We start from the raw sequence: 20,758 nt of genomic DNA on the forward strand, positions 1-20,758 counted from the left end.
TAGATCCCAAATATACCCAACCCCTCCTCCAGACCCCAAACATCCCCAACCCCTCCCCCATAGACAACATCCCAAACTCCTCCCCAGACCCCAAACATCCCCTCCCCAGACCCCAAGCATCCTCCAACCTCCCCATAGACTCCAAACACACCTCAACTTCTCCCCCATAGCCCCCAGACATCCCCAACCTTCCCCGCAGACCACAGACTTCCCCCAACCCCATAGACCCCAAACCCTCCCCCAACCCCTTCCCCTAGTCCCAAACCCTCCCCCATAGACCCCAAACCCTCCCCAACCTCTCCATTCCTCCCTCCCACAGAACCCAGCCCAACCTCCCCTACACATTCCAGAGATCCCAACCGCAGCCTCCCCACAGAACCCTCCACCCTTTCCCCTCTCCCACTACCTGTGCCATGACCTCTTGAGACCAGGACTGGTTGTTGCTGGGGGCGCTGTTCTCGGACGGCCGCAGTAAAGTGGGTCCAAACACCATCGCCAAGTTGTGCACCGACATCCGGTTCACCGGTTCCTTTTCCGCCACCCTGGGGGGAGCACGAGGGTGGGGGTTGCACAGGTCAGCTGGGGCTCAGAGGGAACAGGGTGCAAGAAGCCAACAAGGGGGAAGGGGGCATGTTCACTTGCGGATCGTGAGAAGGGTCACCAGCAGGGGAGCCAGGAAAAAGGGGATACAGGGGGGTCCTGCGATTTATCTTGGGGGGTCTTAGGGGTACCGTTTGTAGTGAGGGAAGAACATCCGGTTTAACTTGGGGGTAACATACCATTTGAAGGGGGTACATACCGTCTGAGGTGGTCCAGCAAGAAGAGGAAGGTGCAGGAATTGGCCTCGGGCAGCGAGCGCAGCAGGTGCAGCATGCAAGTCTCCCTCGCTGCAGGGTCAGACAGGGCTGCAATGGTGCAGGGTAGAGTTACTCACTCCTCCAAACCCCAGCCTCCCCCTATACTCACCAGCCCCCATGTCAAAGCCCTGTTCTCTCCCATTCCCAAGCTCACCCATGACCTCCCTGCTCTTTACCCCACCCCAGTGGTGGGCAAACTATTGGAAATTATTCTTAGAGATGAGATTTACGGGCATTTGAAGAAGCATAGTCTGATTAGGGATAGTTAGCATGGCTTTGTGAGGGACAGGTGCCTTATTGAATTCTTTCAGGACGTGACAAAAGATATTCATGAGGGCAGAGCAGTTTATGCTGTGTATTAGTAAGGCCTTTGACAAGGTTCTCCATAGTAGGTTTGCAGGAAGTCAGGAAGCATAGGATCCAGGGAAACTTGGATTCGGAATTGGCTTGCCCACAGAAGGCAGAGTGGTTGTAGATGGAGAGTATTCTGCCTGGAGGTCAGTGACTAGTGGTGTTCCAGAGGGATCTCTTCTGTAACCCCTATCTGTGATTTTTATAAATGACTTGGATGAGGAAGAGGAAGAAGGTTGGCTTAGTAGGTTTGCAAAGGATACAAAGTTTGGTGGAAATGTGGACTGTATAGAAGGTCGTCGTAGGTTACAGTGGAACATTGTAAGAGCTGCGCTGAGAAGTGGCAAATGGGGGTGCCACAGTAACGTAGCAGTTAGCACGATACAATTGCAACTCGGGGTGTTGACAGACAGACTTTATTGATCCCAAGGGAAATTGGAAATTGGAGTTCAGATGTCAATTTCGGCATCCTCTGGAAGGAGTTTGTATGTTCTCTCCATGACCACGTGGGCTTCCTCCCACAGTTCAAAGACATACTGATTAGTAGGTTAATTGGTCAGTGATTAGGCTAGGGTTAAACTGGTGGGTGCTGGATATTGCAGCTCAATGGCTGGAAGGGCCTGTTCTGTGCTCCCTCAATAAAGAACGAAAATGAAAGGTGCAGTGCATTGGATTTCATTATTCAGGGGATTGTGTTCAAGAGCTGAGACGTAATGTTGCAGCTCCTTAAACCCTGGTTGGACCATGCTTGGAATATTATGTTCAAGGTAAGTAAAATGTTTTTTGGCAATATTAAAAGGTATTTGATCATAATAATCAGAATAATTATTAATAGGAAATAATTCACTTTTATGTAAATTAATTTTATATCCAGAAAAAGTACCAAATTTTTTCACAGTTATTGGATAAAAATGATATCTCTAATACACATTTTTTCAAGTATTTACAGGTCAGGAATTTCTTACGTGATTTGTTACCGAATTACCCCTTGGCCTGCTCTTCAAATTTGGCTTATGTTATTTTTCAGTTTAAACCTTTTCAAAAACGATTAATAGTTATCATTTATAAACAGTTAATGAATGCTCGCATGTCGCCTAATGATAGGGTTCAATGTACCTGGGAAGTAGAACTTCAACATTCACTTTCAGATAATCAATGGAGTAAAATTTATTATTTAGTCAATAATTCATCTATCTGCGCACACCATATCTTAATTCAGTTTAAGATAGTACATAGGGCCCATATGTCCAAAGATAAATTGGCGCATATTTTTCCGAATATAAGCCCTATTTGTGACAGATGTAACGCAGAAATGGCTACTCTAACTCATATGTTTTGGTCATGTGTAAGTTTAAATAATTTTTGGAGGGATGTGTTTGGAATATTATCTAAAGTTATAGATATGGATGTTCAACCTAATCCACTTACAACAATTTTTGGGATTATTCCAGAGGAAGCAAGCAAAGTGTCTGCTTCTGCCCAACATGTGATAGCTTTTTCAACTTTACTGGCTAGGAGAGCTATTTTGCTACATTGGAAAGAATCTAATCTGCCTACTGTTTTCTATTAGCTCTCCTCCATTATGTCATGTCTAAGCTTGGAGAAAATTAGAAGCCAGACATTTGATACATCCTTTAATTTTGAACAAGTCTGGCAACCTTTTATTCAATATTTTCACATGATTTAATTTTTATTTATTTATTTTTCTTTATTCTCTTTGGGGAAAATCCTTATCCATGAAGGTTCAGAGATGACTGGAAGGATGTGTTTTTTTTCCTCCCTCTCTCTGTTTTTTCTAATTTTATCCTCAATTGGACTGCCCAATCTTTCTTTTGCTTTCCTTTTTTTCTCTTACTTTTTTTTTTGTTTCAGTTTAGTTAATGGGTTTTTTTCTTATCAATAAAATTTCCAATGTTTTTTATGATTGTTATGAGGAGTTGTAGGTTTTTTTTACCATTGTATATATAACAGCATAATATTTTACTTATTTGATTTTGATATTATATACTTTTTGTTTTTACTGTTGCTGTTTATATGTCTTTTATATTATCTACTTGTTAAACTCCTCTTCCGATTTGTATATTCTTTATTTGGAAATCAATAAAAACGATAGAAAAAATGGAATATTATGTTCAGTTCTGGTCACCTCATGGTAAAAAGGACATGGAAGCTTCGGAGAGGAGGCAGAGGAGATTTAGCAGGGTGATGGCTGGGTTAGAGAGTATGTCTTATGAGGACACATTGAGCTTTACTCTTTGGAGTGAAGGAGGATGAGAGGTGATTTTTTTTAGAGGTGTACAAGATAATAAGAGGTATCGATCAAGTGGACAGCCAGAGACTTTTTGCCAGGGTGGAAATGGCTAATACCAGCAGTTCCAGCTTCACCCGCCATATCCCACTCTCCCCGGCACCTTTAGCCCACAGAGAGACTGAACTCTGTCAGCTCCACAGCCCCATAAGATATTGGAGATATTTGGCCCATTAAGGCTGCTCCACCATTTCATCATGGCTGATCCAATTTTCCTCTCAGCTCCAATCTCCTGCTTTCCCCCTCATATCCCTTCATACCCTGACCAATCAAGAATCTATCAACCCCTGCCTTAAATATACATAAAGACTTGGCCTCCTCAGCTGCCTGTGGTTCCACAGATTCACCACTCTTTCCCTCATCTCTGTTCTAAAAAGACATCCCTCTATTCTGAATGCCCCTTTGTTCTGAGGCTGTGACCTCTGGTCCTGGACTCCCCCACCACAGGAAACATCCTCTCCACATCCACTCTATCTGTGTCCTCTGGTCCTGGACTCTCCCACCACAGGAAACATCCTCTCCACATCCACTCTATCAAGGCCTTTCACCATTCGATAGGTTTCAATGACGTCACCTCCCCTGACTTCTGAATTCCAGCGAATACGGGCCCAGAGGCATCAAATGCTCTTCATATGACAAGCCATTCAACCCTGGAATCATGGGGAGCAGGGTTGACACACACTCCCTGGGGGAGTGATTGGGAGGGTGCATTATTGTGTTCTGCTGCAGACTCCTGAAATATTCATGGACAGGGTCTTGGATTTTTTTTTGTGTGTGACTAAATTTTAGTGATATCTGATATGTGCCTTGTGCTCTGTGTGACTGTTGGTACTGAGTTTTGCACCCTGGTCCCAGAGGAATGCTGTTTCCTTTCACTGTATTCATAGGTAATCATATATGGTCGAATGAGAATTAAACTTCAACTTGAACTTGGGAGCAGGTGGGAATGAGGAGCTCCAATGTGGGTGTGAATATTGGTGGGTATGAGGGCTCTTTCTCTTGGCGGAGACCCCACCCCCCCACTCATTGGGGGCTGCATTCCTTTACGATGAGCTAAAACAACCAACACCTATTGGTCAGCTGACAACCAATCCCAGTCTGACCTTCCCTGATTGGTCATTGTTCTCATGTAAACTACTGAAATAGTCTTGTTTTGGGATGTACGGTTGAGTTTTGAGATTTTTGCAGCGGCATGATTTTACTGACTCATTTACAGTTGCCGCTCGGTGCAGTCTCCTGGGGCTTTGCGTCTCATCTGCAGCCATAAGCAAGTAAAAACAACACATCTGTCAGGGGGTGGGGTACCCTCATGGGGGGCTCCCTCGTAGAAGGTGGGTACTCACCAACACCCTCGAGGAAGGCGGGGTAAAGGCGGTCGGTGAGCAGGGGCTCAGGCAGTTGCCTGAAGTAGAGTTTAAGGGTCCCAGCGATCGCATTAATGTCCAGGTCTGACAGCAACACTAACACATCTTTTGCATCTGAAGGCAGAAGGCAGAGGTCAGACAGATGATGGTGAGACATGGGGGGGGGGGGCAGGTGGGGGTGGAAAGGGGTCACTCACAGGAATTGAAGGTGGCCCACAGGGAATGGATGTCTGTGGGAAGGGATAGGGAGCAATGTGGTTAGGAGATGGAGATTCGGGAAGGGTGGATGTTCAGACTGGTGAGGAAGGCCGCCCGGAGGACTGGATATGTTTGTGGGAGGATATGGAGAGCGGTACGATTGTGAAATGGGTATTCAGGATGGGCGGGTATACAGACAGGTGAGGGGAGCGTCATGCACTGGTAGATATGGAGAGTGGTATGATGAGGAGATGGGGTAACGGGAGGGGTATTCAGGGGTGGGTCACTCACTGGTGTCGAAGGCCGCCCGGAGGGACTGGATGTTTGTGGGAGGATATGGAGAGCGGTATGATGAGGAGATGGGGTAACGGGAGGGGTATTCAGAGGTGGGTCACTCACTGGTGTCGAAAGCCGCCCGGAGGGACTGGATGTCCGTGGCCACGCCAGAGATGCGGTAAATTCCAACCTCGTCGATGCCGCGTTTCTCTACCTCCTCCACACACTGACGCACCACGTACGGAACCTTAGAACGTTCTCTCCTGTAACACAGACAGTGGCAGCATGGGGGGGGGCGAGAGAGAGGGGGGAGAGAGGGAGAGCGAGGGGGACGAGAGAGGGTGGAGAGTGTGAGGGACGTAGAGGGGCAAGGGTTGAAGGAGAGGAGGAGGGTAGAGAGGGAGGAGGAGGAGGGCAGGGGTGTTGTGGTGAGAGGTAGGGCTGAGGGTGATTTAGGGGGAGGGGGAGGGGGAGTGGGAATGCTGAGGAGGAGGAGGTGGCATGGGTGGGGGAAGGGATGAGGGAGTAATGATAGAGAGGGGTAATGATGAGGGAGAGTGGGAGTGATGATGGAGAGGGGGAATGATGAGTGAGAGGGATGGAGACAGAGGGTGAAGGAGATTGGAGGGTGAGCAGGAGGTTGGGGAAAGAAAAGATGGGGAGAGTGTGGGGTGAGGGGGAGTGGCGAGGGCTGGGGAGAGGGAGTGAGAGAGGGAGAGGGAGGTGGGCGGAGGGGAGAGGGAAGGTGGGGGAGGGGAGGGGACAGAGGGAAGGGACTGCAAAAGGGGGTGGGGTGAAGCTCAATGGATGGGGTCAAGCTTCCGGCTGTCAGACTTACTTGGTGACGATGCCTATCTTGACGCCGAAAACTCCATGTTGCCGGCGCGACGGGGTTCGCCGGAGACTCAGATCCCGGCTGCTGAACTTGAGCGACAGCAGCACCTCCACCTGCCGTCACCAGGGAGTAGGGTGAGGTCCCGGAACCTGATCCCCTCCCTTCCCCTCCAACTCCAACCCCTGAACCCTGAGACCCTTGACCCCACCCCAATTCATGGCAAATTGAGCATGGTTTCCTTCAGGGAAAATCCTGCCAGACGAACCTGTTGGAAATCTTTGAGGAGATCACAAGTGGGATAGATAAAGGGGATGCAGTGGATGTTGAATATTTGGACTTTCAGAAGGCCTTTAACAAGGTGCCACACATGAAGCTGCTTAACAAGTTAAGAGCCTATGGTATTACAGGAGAGTTACTAACATGGTTAGAGCATTGGCTGATTGGTAGGAGGCAGCGAGTGGGAATTAAAGGATCTTGTTCTGGTTGGCTGCCAGTGACTAGTGGTGTTCTGTAGGGGTCGTTGTTGGGACTGCTTCTCTTTATGCTGTAGATAAATGATTTAGATGATGGAATAGATGGCTTTGTTGCCAAGTTTGCAAAAATGGTATGAAGATTGGTGGAGGGGCAGATAGTGTTGAGGAAACAGGAAGACTGCAGTGGAACTTAGGCAGATTAGGAGAATGGACAAGAAAGTGGCAAATGAAATACAACGTTGGAAAATGCATGGCCATGCACTTTGGTTGTAGAAATAAATGTGGGAGAAAATCCAAAAATCTAAGATGCAAAGGGACTTGCGAATCCTTGTGCAGAACACCCTAAAGGTTAACTTGCAGGTTGAGTCGGTGGTGAGGAAGGAAAATGCCATGTTAGCATTCATTTCAGGAGGTCTAGAGTACAAGAGCAGGGATGTGATGCTGAGGCTTTATAAGGCACTGGTGAGGCCTCACCTTGACTATAGTGAACAGTTTTGGGCCCCTCATCTTAGAAAAGATGTGCTGACATTGGAGAGGGTCCAGAGGAGGTTCACAAGGATGATTCCAGGAATGAAAGGGTTATCATACAAGGAACGCTTGATGGCTCTGGGTCTGTACTCGCTGAATTCAGAAGGATGGTGGGGGGGAATCTCATTGAAACGTTCCAAATGTTGAAAGGCCTAGACAGAGTAGATGTGGAAAGGATGTCTCCCATGGTGGGAGAGTCTAGGACAAGAGGGCACAGCCTCAGGATAGAAGAGCACCCTTTCAAAACAGAGATGCAGAGAAATTTCTTTCGCCAAAGTGTGGTGAATTTGTGGAATTTGTTGCCACATGGAGCTGTGGCTGGGTCACTGAGTGTGTTTAAGGCAGAGATTGATAGGGTCTTGATTGGACATGGCATCAAAGGTTACGGGGAGAAGGCCAGGAACTGGGGTTGAGGAGGAGATAGAAAAAAGGATCAGCCATGATGGAATGGCAGAGCAGACTCGATGGGCCAAATGGCCTAGTTCTGCTCCTGTGTCTGATGGTCTAGTTCCCGATTCCATCCCGAACTGAACCCAGTCTGACCATCTCTAACATCACCTTGCACCTGACCTCAACCTGGCTCTGTCCTGACCCCAATCTGACCTGCAGCCCAGATCCAGCCTGACCACTTCCTAAAACTCACCTCCAACCCCAGGCTGACCCTGAGCCCTCCCACCTGACCTCTGACCCTAGCAGAAACCTCAACCTGACCACAGACAAAGCTAAAACCCCTGCTCACTGTCCCCACTCCCTCACCATCCCCACTCCCTCCCTCACCCCACTCACTCACCGTCCCCACTCCCTCCCTCACTGTCCCCATTCCCTTCTTCACCCCACTCCCTCACCGTCCCCACTCCATCCCTCACTGTCCCCATTCCCTTCCTCACCCCAATCCCTCACTGTCCCCACTCCCTTCTTCACCCCACTCCGTCCCTCACTGTCCCCATTCCCTTCCTCACCCCAATCCCTCACTGTCCCCACTCCCTTCTTCACCCCAATCCCTCACCGTCCCCACTATCCCCAACGTCAGACTCACCCCATTCATCTCCAGTGTTGCCGGCTGCCAGTTGCGACTCTGGGCCAACGTGGCGTCCAACTGTGAGCAACAGGGTGGGGTCAGACAGGGAGCATCAGAGAACACTCTCAACCCCCAACACTGACACACACACACACACTGACACACACTCTTATACTCACACTGATATACAAACACACGCACTGACAGACACACACACACACTCATACTCACACACATTCGCACACATACACACACACTCATACTCACACACATTCGCACACATACACACACACACACTGATTCATTCACACACTCATACTCATGCACACTGACACACACACATTCATACTCATACTGACACACACTCATACTCACAGTCTCATACTCTCTCACATGCTGACACACACACTCATACTCACACACATGGCCACCACACCCATCACCCCTCCCATCCCCTTCTCCCACACCCAGAGTCAGTCACCCATTGTCTGGGGACTGAGCCTCCACACCTCCCACCTGGACCGGGGTTTTACCCACTGCCTCCAGGGAGGCCCTGGCTACAACCCACTGCTCTGGGACCCAGAACCACTCGCAGGGTCCTGACGTAAAACCTTCACTCACATCCCCTCTCCTGGCCATCTACCTACATTGACACTAACGTGCCAGAAGTCAATCCCTACCCTAATAAATACCCTCGGGATGGGTGTCCTCCTCCTGGAGGCAGAGGTGACCCTGGGTAGGGTTGGGTGAAGGGAGGGAAGTGACTGTGGGAGAGGACAGTGATCCTGGGTAGTGTCAGGTGTGGGGGGGGGTGAGGAGTGATCCTTGAGAAGGACGGGTGTGAGGGGTTGGGGTCACCCTGGGGAGGGATGGGTGTGGGGTGAGGGGTGACGCTTAGGGGAGGGATGGGTGACACTTGGGACGGGTGTGGGGGGGTGAGTGGTGAGAGGGTGAGTGGTGAATGGTGAGGGTGTGAGCGGTGAGGGGGTGGGGAGGTGAGTGGTGAGGGGTTGGGGGGCTGAGGGGCGAGGGGTGAGGGGCAGGGGTGAGTGGTGAGAGGGTGAGTGGTGAGGGGGTGAGGGGGTGGGGAGGTGAATGGTGAGGGGGCGGGGGGGTGAATGGTGAGGGGGTGGGGAGGTGAGTGGTGAGGGGGTGGGGAGGTGAGTGGTGAGGGGTGGGGGTGAGTGGTGAGGGTTGGGGGGTGAGTGGTGAGGAGTGGGGTGACCCTGGGGAGGGGCAGGGCTGTAACTCACCTGCACCTGCCCTTTACCCATGATGGTGTCGACGATTTCGTTGTCGCCCTTGTTGAGCTTCAGTTTGTCGAGGGATTTCTCGTAACAGAGAACGCGGAGCCACTGTGAACCCTCCAGCTCGATCTCAAACTCCTACAGGGGGATGAGGGAGAGTCACATCCACACCCCCATCCCTCAACCTACCCCACCCCTCCTTCTCCTCCCTCCCTCCCCACACCTACACCCTTCCTCGCTCCCCAACCCTCCTCCCTCCCTCCCTACACCTGCATTCCTCCTCTCTCCCCATACCCACCCCTCCTCCCTTCCTCCCTATCTCCCATGCCAAACCCTCACTCCTATCTCCCAACACCGTCAGTACTAGCCCCACACCTGTAGTGGTTGTTAATGGGTTAATCCTATGCCACTCAGTTAGCCCCCCCCCCCCCCACATCGGAGGAGTTCACATACTGTACAGGCCAGGTTATCAATAAAGTTCAGTGAATAGTCTGAATGTTGGCATCCTGGTGTGATCTGCACTCTCCCTCAATGTCAAACACAAGATGACGTCAGATGTGGTTGATCATTGATGGAGTTGGGCCACAGAGCCAGTGAGATCCCCAACAAGAAAGAACTGACAGCAGGAATGTCCTTGTTTACATATATCAATGAAAAATATCCGGAGACTTATCAACTTATACTGCCTAAGCTAGTTTGCTAACTGAGCCGAGACTTTGCCAGGGTTGGTAGGCAACATCTTCAAGCTGCAGCTGGACACGTTGTAATAATCTGTGGGCCATGTCTAGGGAAATGCACAGAGACACAAACACAGCAGAGAAGCCAGTCAAACTCTGTGGAAATTTGGGGATCAAAGCAGATGATCTCATGAGTGGATTAGGACTGACAGATACTCAGAAAAAGGAGTACAAAGCAGTGCAGGACAAATTCAAAGATTATTTCACAGGAAAGCAAAATGCAACATACGAGAGGGCAAGGTTCAACTTCAGAAAACAGAAGCCAGATGAAATCACAGCATTGTATGCCCTGTGAGACAACTGCATGTGGAAATCTGAGCGATGAGCTCATGAGGGCAGGATTATTGTCAGACTACTGGACACCAAATTGTCAGAGAGACTTCAGCTGTCGGTATGTCTCACACTAGAGAAAGCAATTACTGTGGTCAGGCAGAGTGAAAATGTTCCTCAGCACCAGGCAGGACACAGACATGAAAATGATGCTGAGGTAAAGCTCGAGGCTGTACAAAAAGGGCACAAACAAGGTGCAGTCAGACAGTCGACTGAAAGAGGCAACAATAGAGCTCAGCTCAAACAAACCAGCAAGTGAAACTAAGATGGGGCAAACTGTCCAACTGCAGTGATGCAGCAAGTCTCCATTCCATGTCAAAGTGCTCTGTCCAGCAGAAGAGAAATGCCACCAGTGCGATAGAGTTGGCCATTATAACAGCCAGTGTCACTCAAAGCAGATCTTCAGGAATTCAAAGAACATGATTATGTAAGGAGCCCAAATTATATGCTCTGGGTAGAGTGAACAATCACTCAATTTCACTGACTACAATTTCAAAGCACTTCTATAGACGAGTAGTACAGACCCAGCTTTTCTTTGTTTTCAAGAGTGCAGGTGTAGTGGTAGTTAATGAGTTAATCCTATGTTACTCAGTTAGCCACTCCCACATGTAAGGAGTTCCCAAGTTGGGTTATCAATAAAATTCTGTTCAAAATCCTGCAAGCTGGCACCCTGGTATGTCCAGAGAACTCCTCCCTCAACATTGGATGTAACAACAACCACACCCACAGGGGAGGACCAACTTCCCACAACCCACCTCCCTCCAACTCCCCTCACACAGCATGCAACCACCTCCCTAACCTGCACCATGCCCCAACATCCCACCTCCCTCCAACTCCCCTCACACAGCGTGCAACCACCTCCCTAACCTGCACCATGACCCACCATCCCACCTCCCTCCAACTCCCTCACACAGCGTGCAACCACCTCCCTAACCTGCACCATGACCCAACATCCCACCTCCCTCCAACTCCCTCACACAGCGTGCAACCACCTCCCTAACCTGCATCATGCCCCAACATCCCACCTCCCTCCAACTCCCTCACACAGCGTGCAACCACCTCCCTAACCTGCACCATGACCCACCATCCCATCTCCCTCCAACTCCCTCACACAGCGTGCAACCACCTCCCTAACCTGCATCATGCCCCAACATCCCACTTCCCTCCAACTCCCCTCACACAGCGTGCAACCACCTCCCAACATTCACCATGACCCAACATCCCATCTCCCTCCAACTCCCCTCACACAGCGTGCAACCACCTCCCTAACCTGCACCATGCTCCAACATCCAACCTCCCTCCAACTCCCCTCACACAGCGTGCAACCACCTCCCAAACTTCACCATGACCCACCATCCCACCTCCCTCCAACTCCCCTCACACAGCGTGCAACCACCTCCCTAACCTGCATCATGCCCCAACATCCCACCTCCCTCCAACTCCCCTCACACAGCGTGCAACCACCTCCCTAACCTGCACCATGCCCCAACATCCCACCTCCCTCCAACTCCCTCACACAGCGTGCAACCACCTCCCTAACCTGCACCATGCCCCAACATCCCACCTCCCTCCAACTCCCCTCACACAGCGTGCAACCACCTCCCTAACCTGCACCATGCCCCAACATCCCACCTCCCTCCAACTCCCTCACACAGTGTGCAACCACCTCCCTAACCTGCACCATGACCCACCATCCCATCTCCCTCCAACTCCCTCACACAGCGTGCAACCACCTCCCTAACCTTCACCATGACCCAACATCCCATCTCCCTCCAACTCCCTCACACAGCGTGCAACCACCTCCCTAACCTGCACCATGCTCCACCATCCCACCTCCCTCCAACTCCCCTCACACAGTGTGCAACCACCTCCCTAACCTGCACCATGACCCACCATCCCATCTCCCTCCAACTCCCTCACACAGCGTGCAACCACCTCCCTAACCTTCACCATGACCCACCATCCCACCTCCCTCCAACTCCCTCACACAGCGTGCAACCACCTCCCTAATCTGCACCATGCCCCAACATCCCACCTCCCTCCAACTCCCTCACACAGTGTGCAACCACCTCCCTAACCTGCACCATGCCCCAACATCCCACCTCCCTCCAACTCCCCTCACACAGCGTGCAACCACCTCCCTAACCTGCACCATGCCCCAACATCCCACCTCCCTCCAACTCCCCTCACACAGCGTGCAACCACCTCCCTAACCTTCACCATGACCCAACATCCCACCTCCCTCCAACTCCCTCACACAGCGTGCAACCACCTCCCTAACCTGCACCATGCCCCAACATCCCACCTCCCTCCAACTCCCTCACACAGCGTGCAACCACCTCCCTAACCTGCACCATGCCCCAACATCCCACCTCCCTCCAACTCCCTCACACAGTGTGCAACCACCTCCCTAACCTGCACCATGACCCACCATCCCATCTCCCTCCAACTCCCTCACACAGCGTGCAACCACCTCCCTAACCTTCACCATGACCCAACATCCCATCTCCCTCCAACTCCCTCACACAGCGTGCAACCACCTCCCTAACCTGCACCATGCCCCAACATCCCACCTCCCTCCAACTCCCTCACACAGTGTGCAACCACCTCCCTAACCTGCACCATGACCCAACATCCCATCTCCCTCCAACTCCCTCACACAGCGTGCAACCACCTCCCTAACCTTCACCATGACCCAACATCCCATCTCCCTCCAACTCCCTCACACAGCGTGCAACCACCTCCCTAACCTGCACCATGACCCACCATCCCATCTCCCTCCAACTCCCTCACACAGCGTGCAACCACCTCCCTAACCTGCACCATGCTCCACCATCCCACCTCCCTCCAACTCCCTCACACAGCGTGCAACCACCTCCCTAACCTGCACCATGACCCACCATCCCATCTCCCTCCAACTCCCTCACACAGCGTGCAACCACCTCCCTAACCTGCACCATGCTCCACCATCCCACCTCCCTCCAACTCCCTCACACAGCGTGCAACCACCTCCCTAACCTGCACCATGACCCACCATCACATCTCCCTCCAACTCCCTCACACAGCGTGCAACCACCTCCCTAATCTGCACCATGCCCCAACATCCCACCTCCCTCCAACTCCCTCACACAGCGTGCAACCACCTCCCTAACCTGCACCATGCCCCAACATCCCACCTCCCTCCAACTCCCCTCACACAGCGTGCAACCACCTCCCAACATTCACCATGACCCACCATCCCACCTCCCTCCAACTCCCTCACACAGCGTGCAACCACCTCCCTAACCTGCACCATGACCCAACATCCCACCTCCCTCCAACTCCCCTCACACAGCGTGCAACCACCTCCCTAACCTGCACCATGACCCAACATCCCATCTCCCTCCAACTCCCTCACACAGCGTGCAACCACCTCCCAAACTTCACCATGACCCACCATCCCACCTCCCTCCAACTCCCTCACACAGCGTGCAACCACCTCCCTAACCTGCACCATGACCCACCATCCCATCTCCCTCCAACTCCCTCACACAGCGTGCAACCACCTCCCAACATTCACCATGACCCACCATCCCATCTCCCTCCAACTCCCTCACACAGCGTGCAACCACCTCCCTAACCTGCACCATGCTCCAACATCCCACCTCCCTCCAACTCCCCTCACACAGCGTGCAACCACCTCCCTAACCTGCACCATGCTCCAACATCCCACCTCCCTCCAACTCCCTCACACAGCGTGCAACCACCTCCCTAACCTGCATCATGCCCCAACATCCCACCTCCCTCCAACTCCCTCACACAGCATGCAACCTCCTCCCAACCATCAAGCCTCTCCACTGTCCCTCTCCAAACACACCGCAATCTCCATTTACCTCGCTCTGCCCCGGCCACATACCTCATTCCATTGAGGCTCGGTCGTGTCCCGGAATACCCTCGTCTTTGCTTTACTAACAAAGTAGCCAAAGGAGTCAACTTCCAGAGTGCAATACAGACCTGTGAGCAGAGAGTGTGGAGAGAGAGAATGTGTAATGGGCGAGAATGAGAGTGGAGAAAGGAGAGAGAGAGTGAGTGTGAGAGCGAGGGTGGAGAGAGAGAATGTGTAATGGGCGAGAATGAGAGTGGAGAAAGGAGAGAGAGAGTGAGTGTGAGAGTGAGGGTGGAGAGAGAGAACGTGTAATGGGCAAGAATGAGAGTGGAGAAAGGAGAGAGAGAGTGAGTGTGAGCAGAGAGTGTGGAGAATGTGTAATGGGCGAGAATGAGAGTGGAGAAAGGAGAGAGAGAGTGAGTGTGAGAGTGAGGGTAGAGAGAGAGTGAGTGTGAGAGCGAGGGTGGAGAAAGAGAGTGAGAGTGAGTGTGAGAGCGAGGGTAGAGAGAGAGAGTGAGTATGAGAGCGAGGGTGGAGAAAGAGAGAGAGAGTGAGTGTGAGCAGAGAGTGTGGAGAGAGAGAATGTGTAATGGGCAAGAATGAGAGTGAAGAAAGGAGAGAGAGAGTGAGGGTGAGAGCGAGGGTGGAGAGAGAGTGTGAGAGCGAGGGTGGAGAGAGGGAATGTGTAATGGGTGAGAATGAGAGTGGAGAAAGAGAGAGAGAGAGAGTGAGTGTGAGAGTGAGGGTGGAGAGAGAGAGAGTGAGTGTGAAAGTGAGGGTGGAGAAAGAGAGAGCATGATTGTGAGAGCGAGGGTGGAGAAAGAGAGAGAGTGAGTGTGAGAGCGAGGGTGGAGAGAGAGAGTGAGTGTGAGAGCGAGGGTGGAGAGAGAGAGTGAGTGTGAGAGTGAGGGTGGAGAAGGAGAGAGAGAGTGAGTGTGAGAGCAAGGGTGGAGAAAGAGAGAGAGTGGGTGTGAGAGTGAGGGTAGAGAGAGAGAGGGTGAGAGCGAGGGTGGAGAAAGAGAGAGAGAGTGAGTGTGAGAGTGAGGGTAGAGAGAGTGAGTGTGAGAGCGAGTGTGGAGAAAAAGAGAGTGAGTGTGAGCGAGGGTGGAGAGAGAGAGAGTGAGTGTGTGAGCGAGTGTGGAGAAAGAGAGAGTGAGTGTGAGCGAGGGTGGAGAGAGAGTGAGTGTGAGCGAGGGTGGAGAGAGAGAGTGTGAGAGCGAGTGTGGAGAAAGAGAGAGTGAGTGTGAGAGCGAGTGTGGAGAAAGAGAGTGAGTGTGAGAGCAAGGGTGGAGACAGAGAGTGTGAGAGCGAGGGTGGAGAGCGTGAGTGTGAGAGTGAGGGTGGAGAGAGAGTGTGAGAACAAGGGTGGAGAGAGAGAGAGTGTGAGAGTGAGGGTGGAGAGAGAGTGTGAGAACGAGGGTGGAGAGAGAGAGAGTGTGAGAGCGAGGGTGGAGAGCGTGAGTGTGAGAGTGAGGGTGGAGAGCGTGAGTGTGAGAGTGAGGGTGGAGAGAGAGAGTGAGTGTGAGAGCGAGGGTGGAGAAAGAGAGTGAGTGTGAGAGCGAGGGTGGAGAAAGAGAGTGAGTGTGAGAGCGAGGGTGGAGAGAGAGAGTGTGAGAGCGAGGGTGGAGAGCGTGAGTGTGAGAGTGAGGGTGGAGAGAGAGAGTGTGAGAACGAGGGTGGAGAGAGAGAGTGTGAGAACGAGGGTAGAGAGAGTGTGAGCGAGTGTGGAGAAAGAGAGAGTGGGTGTGAGCGAGGGTGGAGAGAGAGAGAGAGAGAGAGCATGTGGCAGAGGGAGCGAGGACGTGGGGAGAGGGTGAGAGTGGGGGAGTGAATGGGTGCAGTGTGTGAGGTCATGGGAGTGGGGGGGTTGTGGGAGAGGTAACCCGGGTTACAGAGGGGGATTTGTGGGGGGTGGTTGGGGAAAGAGGACTTCACACTCACTGGCTGAGCTCTTGAATCCTTTTGCAGATCGAACGATGACATGAAGAAACCCGTACAGGCCAGTGGGCTCATCATCTGAGCAGCGAGGGAGGTGGTAGGAGTGTGAGGGTGGATGTGGTAGGAAGGTGTGAGAGGTGGTAGAAGGGTAAAGGTGGGTATGGGTGGGTAGGGGAGGAGTGGTAGAGAATTAATTATTTTTCCGGGCTGTACTCAGTCGCTCTGTGACCAAAATTCCCCCCTTCCCCTCTGCCTCTCCCTGACATCCAACAGGCAACCAAACACCCCACCAACCCCATTACAAAATCAATGATCCCCTCCACTCACCAGCCCCCACCCCTGCTGCAGACCCTCTGGACTCACCCTCCTTGTGGCTGGTGACAGGAAGGCTGTGGACGGTTCTCAGCTTTACGCATGAACCCATCAGCATCTGGAGCTCCAGAGAACTCAGCACAAAACCCTGCAGATCTGAGGAGGTGTAGAGGGGTGACTGATGGAGAGCTGGTAGCAGGGGGAGGTGGTTGATCGTAGCGGGGAGGGGAAGGGGTTGATCGTAGCGGGGGAGGTGGTTGATCGTAGCGGGGAGGTGGTTGATCATAGCGGGGAGGTGGTTGATCGTAGCGGGGGAGGTGGTTGATCGTAGCGGGGAGGTGGTTGATCGTAGCGGGGAGGTGGTTGATCGTAGCGGGGAGGTGGTTGATCGTAGCGGGGAGGTGGTTGATCGTAGCGGGGGAGGGGAGGTGGTTGATCGTAGCGGGGGAGGGGAGGTGGTTGATCGTAGCGGGGGAGGGGAGGTGGTTGATCGTAGCGGGGGAGGGGATGTGGTTGATCGTAGCGGGGGAGGTGGTTGATCGTAATGGGGAGGTGGTTGATCATAGTGGGGGAGGGGATGTGGTTGATCGTAGCGGGGGAGGTGGTTGATCGTAATGGAGAGGTGGTTGATCATAGTGGGGGAGGGGTGGTGGTTGATCGTAGCGGGGAGGGGATGTGGTTGATCGTAATGGGGAGGTGGTTGATCGTAGCGGGGGAGGGGTGGTGGTTGATCGTAGCGGGGAGGGGATGTGGTTGATCGTAATGGGGAGGTGGTTGATCGTAATGGGGAGGTGGTTGATCGTAGCGGGGGAGGGGTGGTGGTTGATCGTAGCGGGGAGGGGATGTGGTTGATCGTAATGGGGAGGTGGTTGATCGTAGCGGGGGAGGGGAGGTGGTTGATCGTAGCGGGGGAGGGGAGGTGGTTGATCGTAGCAGGGAGGTGGTTGATCGTAGCAGGAGGGGATGTGGTTGATCGTAACGGGGGAGGTGGTTGATCGTAGCGGGGGAGGTGGTTGATCGTAGCGGGGAGGTGGTTGATCGTAGCGGGGAGGTGGTTGATCGTAGTGGGAGGGGATGTTGTTGATCGTAGTGGGGGAGGTGGTTGATCGTAGCGGGGGAGGTGGTTGATCGTAGTGGGGGGAGGTGGTTGATTGTAGCGGGGAGGGGAGGTGGTTGATCGTAGCGGGGAGGGGAGGTGGTTGATCGTAGTGGGAGGGGATGTGGTTGATCGTAGCGGGGAGGGGAGGTGGTTGATTGTAGCGGGGAGGGGAGGTGGTTGATTGTAGTGGGGGAGGGGAGGTGGTTGATTGTAGCGGGGGGAGGTGGTTGATTGTAGCGGGAGTGACCATGGTGGGGACTACTGTAGAAGTGAGGGTGACTCTCAGTAAGTTGCGTGGTGCCTGCCCAACTGATGGAACAAGCCAACAGCTGTTGAGTGTCAAAGGTCAAAGCATTTGGAGACAGGGTGGGTGATGGGTCAGAGTGTAGTGTTTCAGAGTTCGGAACGCGGAGTTTCAGAGGCTGGGGCAAGAGCATACCTTTCCTCTGCAGCTTCTCAATAGCCTCTCTCCACTCACAGCGCTCATAGTCAGATGACAGCAGGAACTGGAAGCTCTAAACAGGAGGGACACAGTCAGACATCAATCCCAGCCTCCCAAGCCCCCTCCCTCTCATCCTTGAACCCTGATCCTGAACTTTGACCTTTAACCTGTCATCAGCCATCCTCCCTCTTGCCCCTGAACATTGACTCCTATCCTTAGACATCATCCTTCTGACTCCTGAACACTGAAATTGTCCATGGAACCCCCCTATTAACCCATCCCCTCCCCAAATGCACTGACCTTTGACTTGAGTGTTGCCCAAGGCACTGACCTTGCCGTTCTTGTTGTGGATGCGGAAGGGGATGTTGGGTGAGTGCATCAGCAGCCAAGACTCTAACTCAAACACCTTCCTCCTCAGACGCTCCACCGCTCGATTCTGAGCCTTTGGCAGTTTCTGCAAAGTTGGAGTATAGGTCAGTCCTGGTCAACACAGGTCAGCATTGGTCAGTCCTGGTCAACACAGGTCAGCATTGGTCAGTCCTGGTCAACGCAGGTCAGCATTGGTCAGTCCTGATCAACACAGGTCAGCATTGGTCAGTCCTGGTCAACACAGGTCAGCATTGGTCAGTCTTGGTCAATGCAGGTCACCATTGGTCAGTCCTGGTCAATGCAGGTCACCATTGGTCAGTCCTGTTCAACGCAGGTCAGCATTGGTCAGTCCTGGTCAATGCAGGTCAGTGGTCAACACAGGTCAGCATCGGTCAGTCCTAGTCAACACCGGTCAGCATTGGTCAGTCCTGGTCAACGCAGGTCAGCATTGGTCAGTCCTGGTCAACGCAGGTCAGTGGTCACCACAGGTCAGCATCGGTCAGTCCTGGTCAACACAGGTCAGCATCGGTCAGTCCTGGTCAACACAGGTCACCATTGGTCAGTCCTGGTCAACGCAGGTCAGCATTGGTCAGTCCTGGTCAACGCAGGTCAGCATTGGTCAGTCCTGGTCAACGCAGGTCAGCATTGGTCAATCCTGGTCAATGCAGGTCAGCATTGGTCAGTTTTGGTCAATGCTCCCTACCCCAAAACTGTCAAACACCCCAACGCCCACCCCCACTACTCGTAAACAGTCAACGTTTTAGGCCGAGGCCCTTCAGAGTCCCGCTGAAGAGTCTCGGCCCAAAACATCAACTGTAGTTTTTCCGTAGATGCTGCCTGGTCTGCTGAGTTCCTCCAGCATTTTGTGTGTGCTGCCTGCATTGGTCAATGCTGGTCAATGCAGGTCCGTACTGGTTGATACTGATCAACAACAGGACGGTACTGGTTAGTGCAGGTCAGTATTAGTTAATGCTGGTCAAACCAGGTGGGTAGTGGTCACTGCCTATCAACAGAGTTTAGTATTGATGAGTACTGGTCAACACAGGTCAGTATAGGTCCATATTGATAAATACTGGTAAGTACTAATGAGTATTTGTCAGTACTAGCCTTCGCAGGTCAGTGCTAGTCAGTACTGATCTGAGCAGGTCAATATTAGTCAGAGCAGGTCAGTATTGGTTGATACTGGTCAGTGCAGGTCAGTACTGGTAATACTGTTCCCCCAATGGTCATAGAATAGGTCTGTGTTGATCAATACTAGTCAATGAAGATCAAAATTTGTCAGTACTGGTCAGTGCAGGTTGGTATTTGACAGTACCTGTCAACATAGGTTGGCACTGTTCAGTACTGGTCAGTGCAGGTCAATTTTGGGAAGTTCTGGTCAGAGCAGGTTAGTATTGGTCAACACAGGTAGGTACTGGCAAATGCTGTCCCCCCCCCCCCCCCCCCTAAATTGGTCATTGAACATCGATATTGATTAATACTGGTCAACACAGATCTATGTTGGTCCATACTTGTCAATGCAGATCATAATTGGTTAATACTGGTCAGTAATGGTTAACGCTGTTCCCTCCACCGCGAGACCACGGGAACACTCAGTGATCCCTCACTGAAGGAGAGACCCAGCAGTCTGTCTGAAAGTCCACCAATGGAATCAGGAGGGAGAGTGAGTGTGGTTGAGTCAGCGCCGGGAGTGATGGGGGGTTAAGGTGTTGGGTAGGGTCAGAGGTCCAGGGATTGCCACATACACTGACCTTCTCTCGCTGGATCTCATTCTTGGCGTGGGAGATCTTCACCTTGGCCTCGTCGAGCTCACGGTCTGGGATGGGTGGGAGCTGGGGTCCCGTCTCGCGGTCCTCAGCTGACACCAGTACCAGCTCCCACAGCGGCACGTACCATTTACACTCGTACTGTGGCACCTTCCTGCCCACACACATCCTGTCAGGCTTTTTGGCCCATTTCGCTTAACCCAAACTCCTCCCAAATGCCCCCCTACACCACCCCATCAGGCCGCCCCCACCCAAACCCACTGGCATGTGCTGGGACCAATTCATCCAAAGACCATCCAGCCCACTGCCCCCCAAGTCTGTCTAATCGGGGAGTAACGGGGGTGATACTCTGCCCTCAAACTCCCCAACCCAAACCTCCCCAAACCCACTGACAGCACCCAGTCTCTTACTTTGTTACCCAGTGACCCCACCCCAATCTTCCTTA

The 20,758-nt window shown here is 52.5% G+C and overlaps 1 protein-coding gene across 3 annotated transcripts in view; it reads right to left on the reverse strand.

The window, feature by feature from the left end:
• Nucleotides 1–20,758, reverse strand: part of abr (ABR activator of RhoGEF and GTPase) — a 74,081-nt gene that overhangs the window by 1,069 nt on the left and 52,254 nt on the right. For all 3 annotated transcript variants that reach the window (XM_073053038.1, XM_073053039.1, XM_073053040.1), the window contains 13 exons: nucleotides 20,299–20,467; nucleotides 18,510–18,632; nucleotides 18,176–18,251; nucleotides 16,689–16,793; nucleotides 16,329–16,403; nucleotides 14,418–14,515; nucleotides 9,462–9,593; nucleotides 8,227–8,286; nucleotides 6,193–6,302; nucleotides 5,478–5,617; nucleotides 4,860–4,994; nucleotides 800–905; nucleotides 407–542 (listed from right to left, as the gene is read on the reverse strand). In XM_073053038.1, coding sequence (XP_072909139.1) covers nucleotides 407–542; nucleotides 800–905; nucleotides 4,860–4,994; nucleotides 5,478–5,617; nucleotides 6,193–6,302; nucleotides 8,227–8,286; nucleotides 9,462–9,593; nucleotides 14,418–14,515; nucleotides 16,329–16,403; nucleotides 16,689–16,793; nucleotides 18,176–18,251; nucleotides 18,510–18,632; nucleotides 20,299–20,467 — 1,465 coding nt within the window. The remainder of the gene's footprint in view (nucleotides 1–406; nucleotides 543–799; nucleotides 906–4,859; nucleotides 4,995–5,477; nucleotides 5,618–6,192; nucleotides 6,303–8,226; nucleotides 8,287–9,461; nucleotides 9,594–14,417; nucleotides 14,516–16,328; nucleotides 16,404–16,688; nucleotides 16,794–18,175; nucleotides 18,252–18,509; nucleotides 18,633–20,298; nucleotides 20,468–20,758) is intronic.

The sequence above is a fragment of the Hemitrygon akajei genome, chromosome 8 (assembly GCF_048418815.1).
Source record: "Hemitrygon akajei chromosome 8, sHemAka1.3, whole genome shotgun sequence".
Lineage (NCBI taxonomy): Eukaryota > Metazoa > Chordata > Chondrichthyes > Myliobatiformes > Dasyatidae > Hemitrygon > Hemitrygon akajei.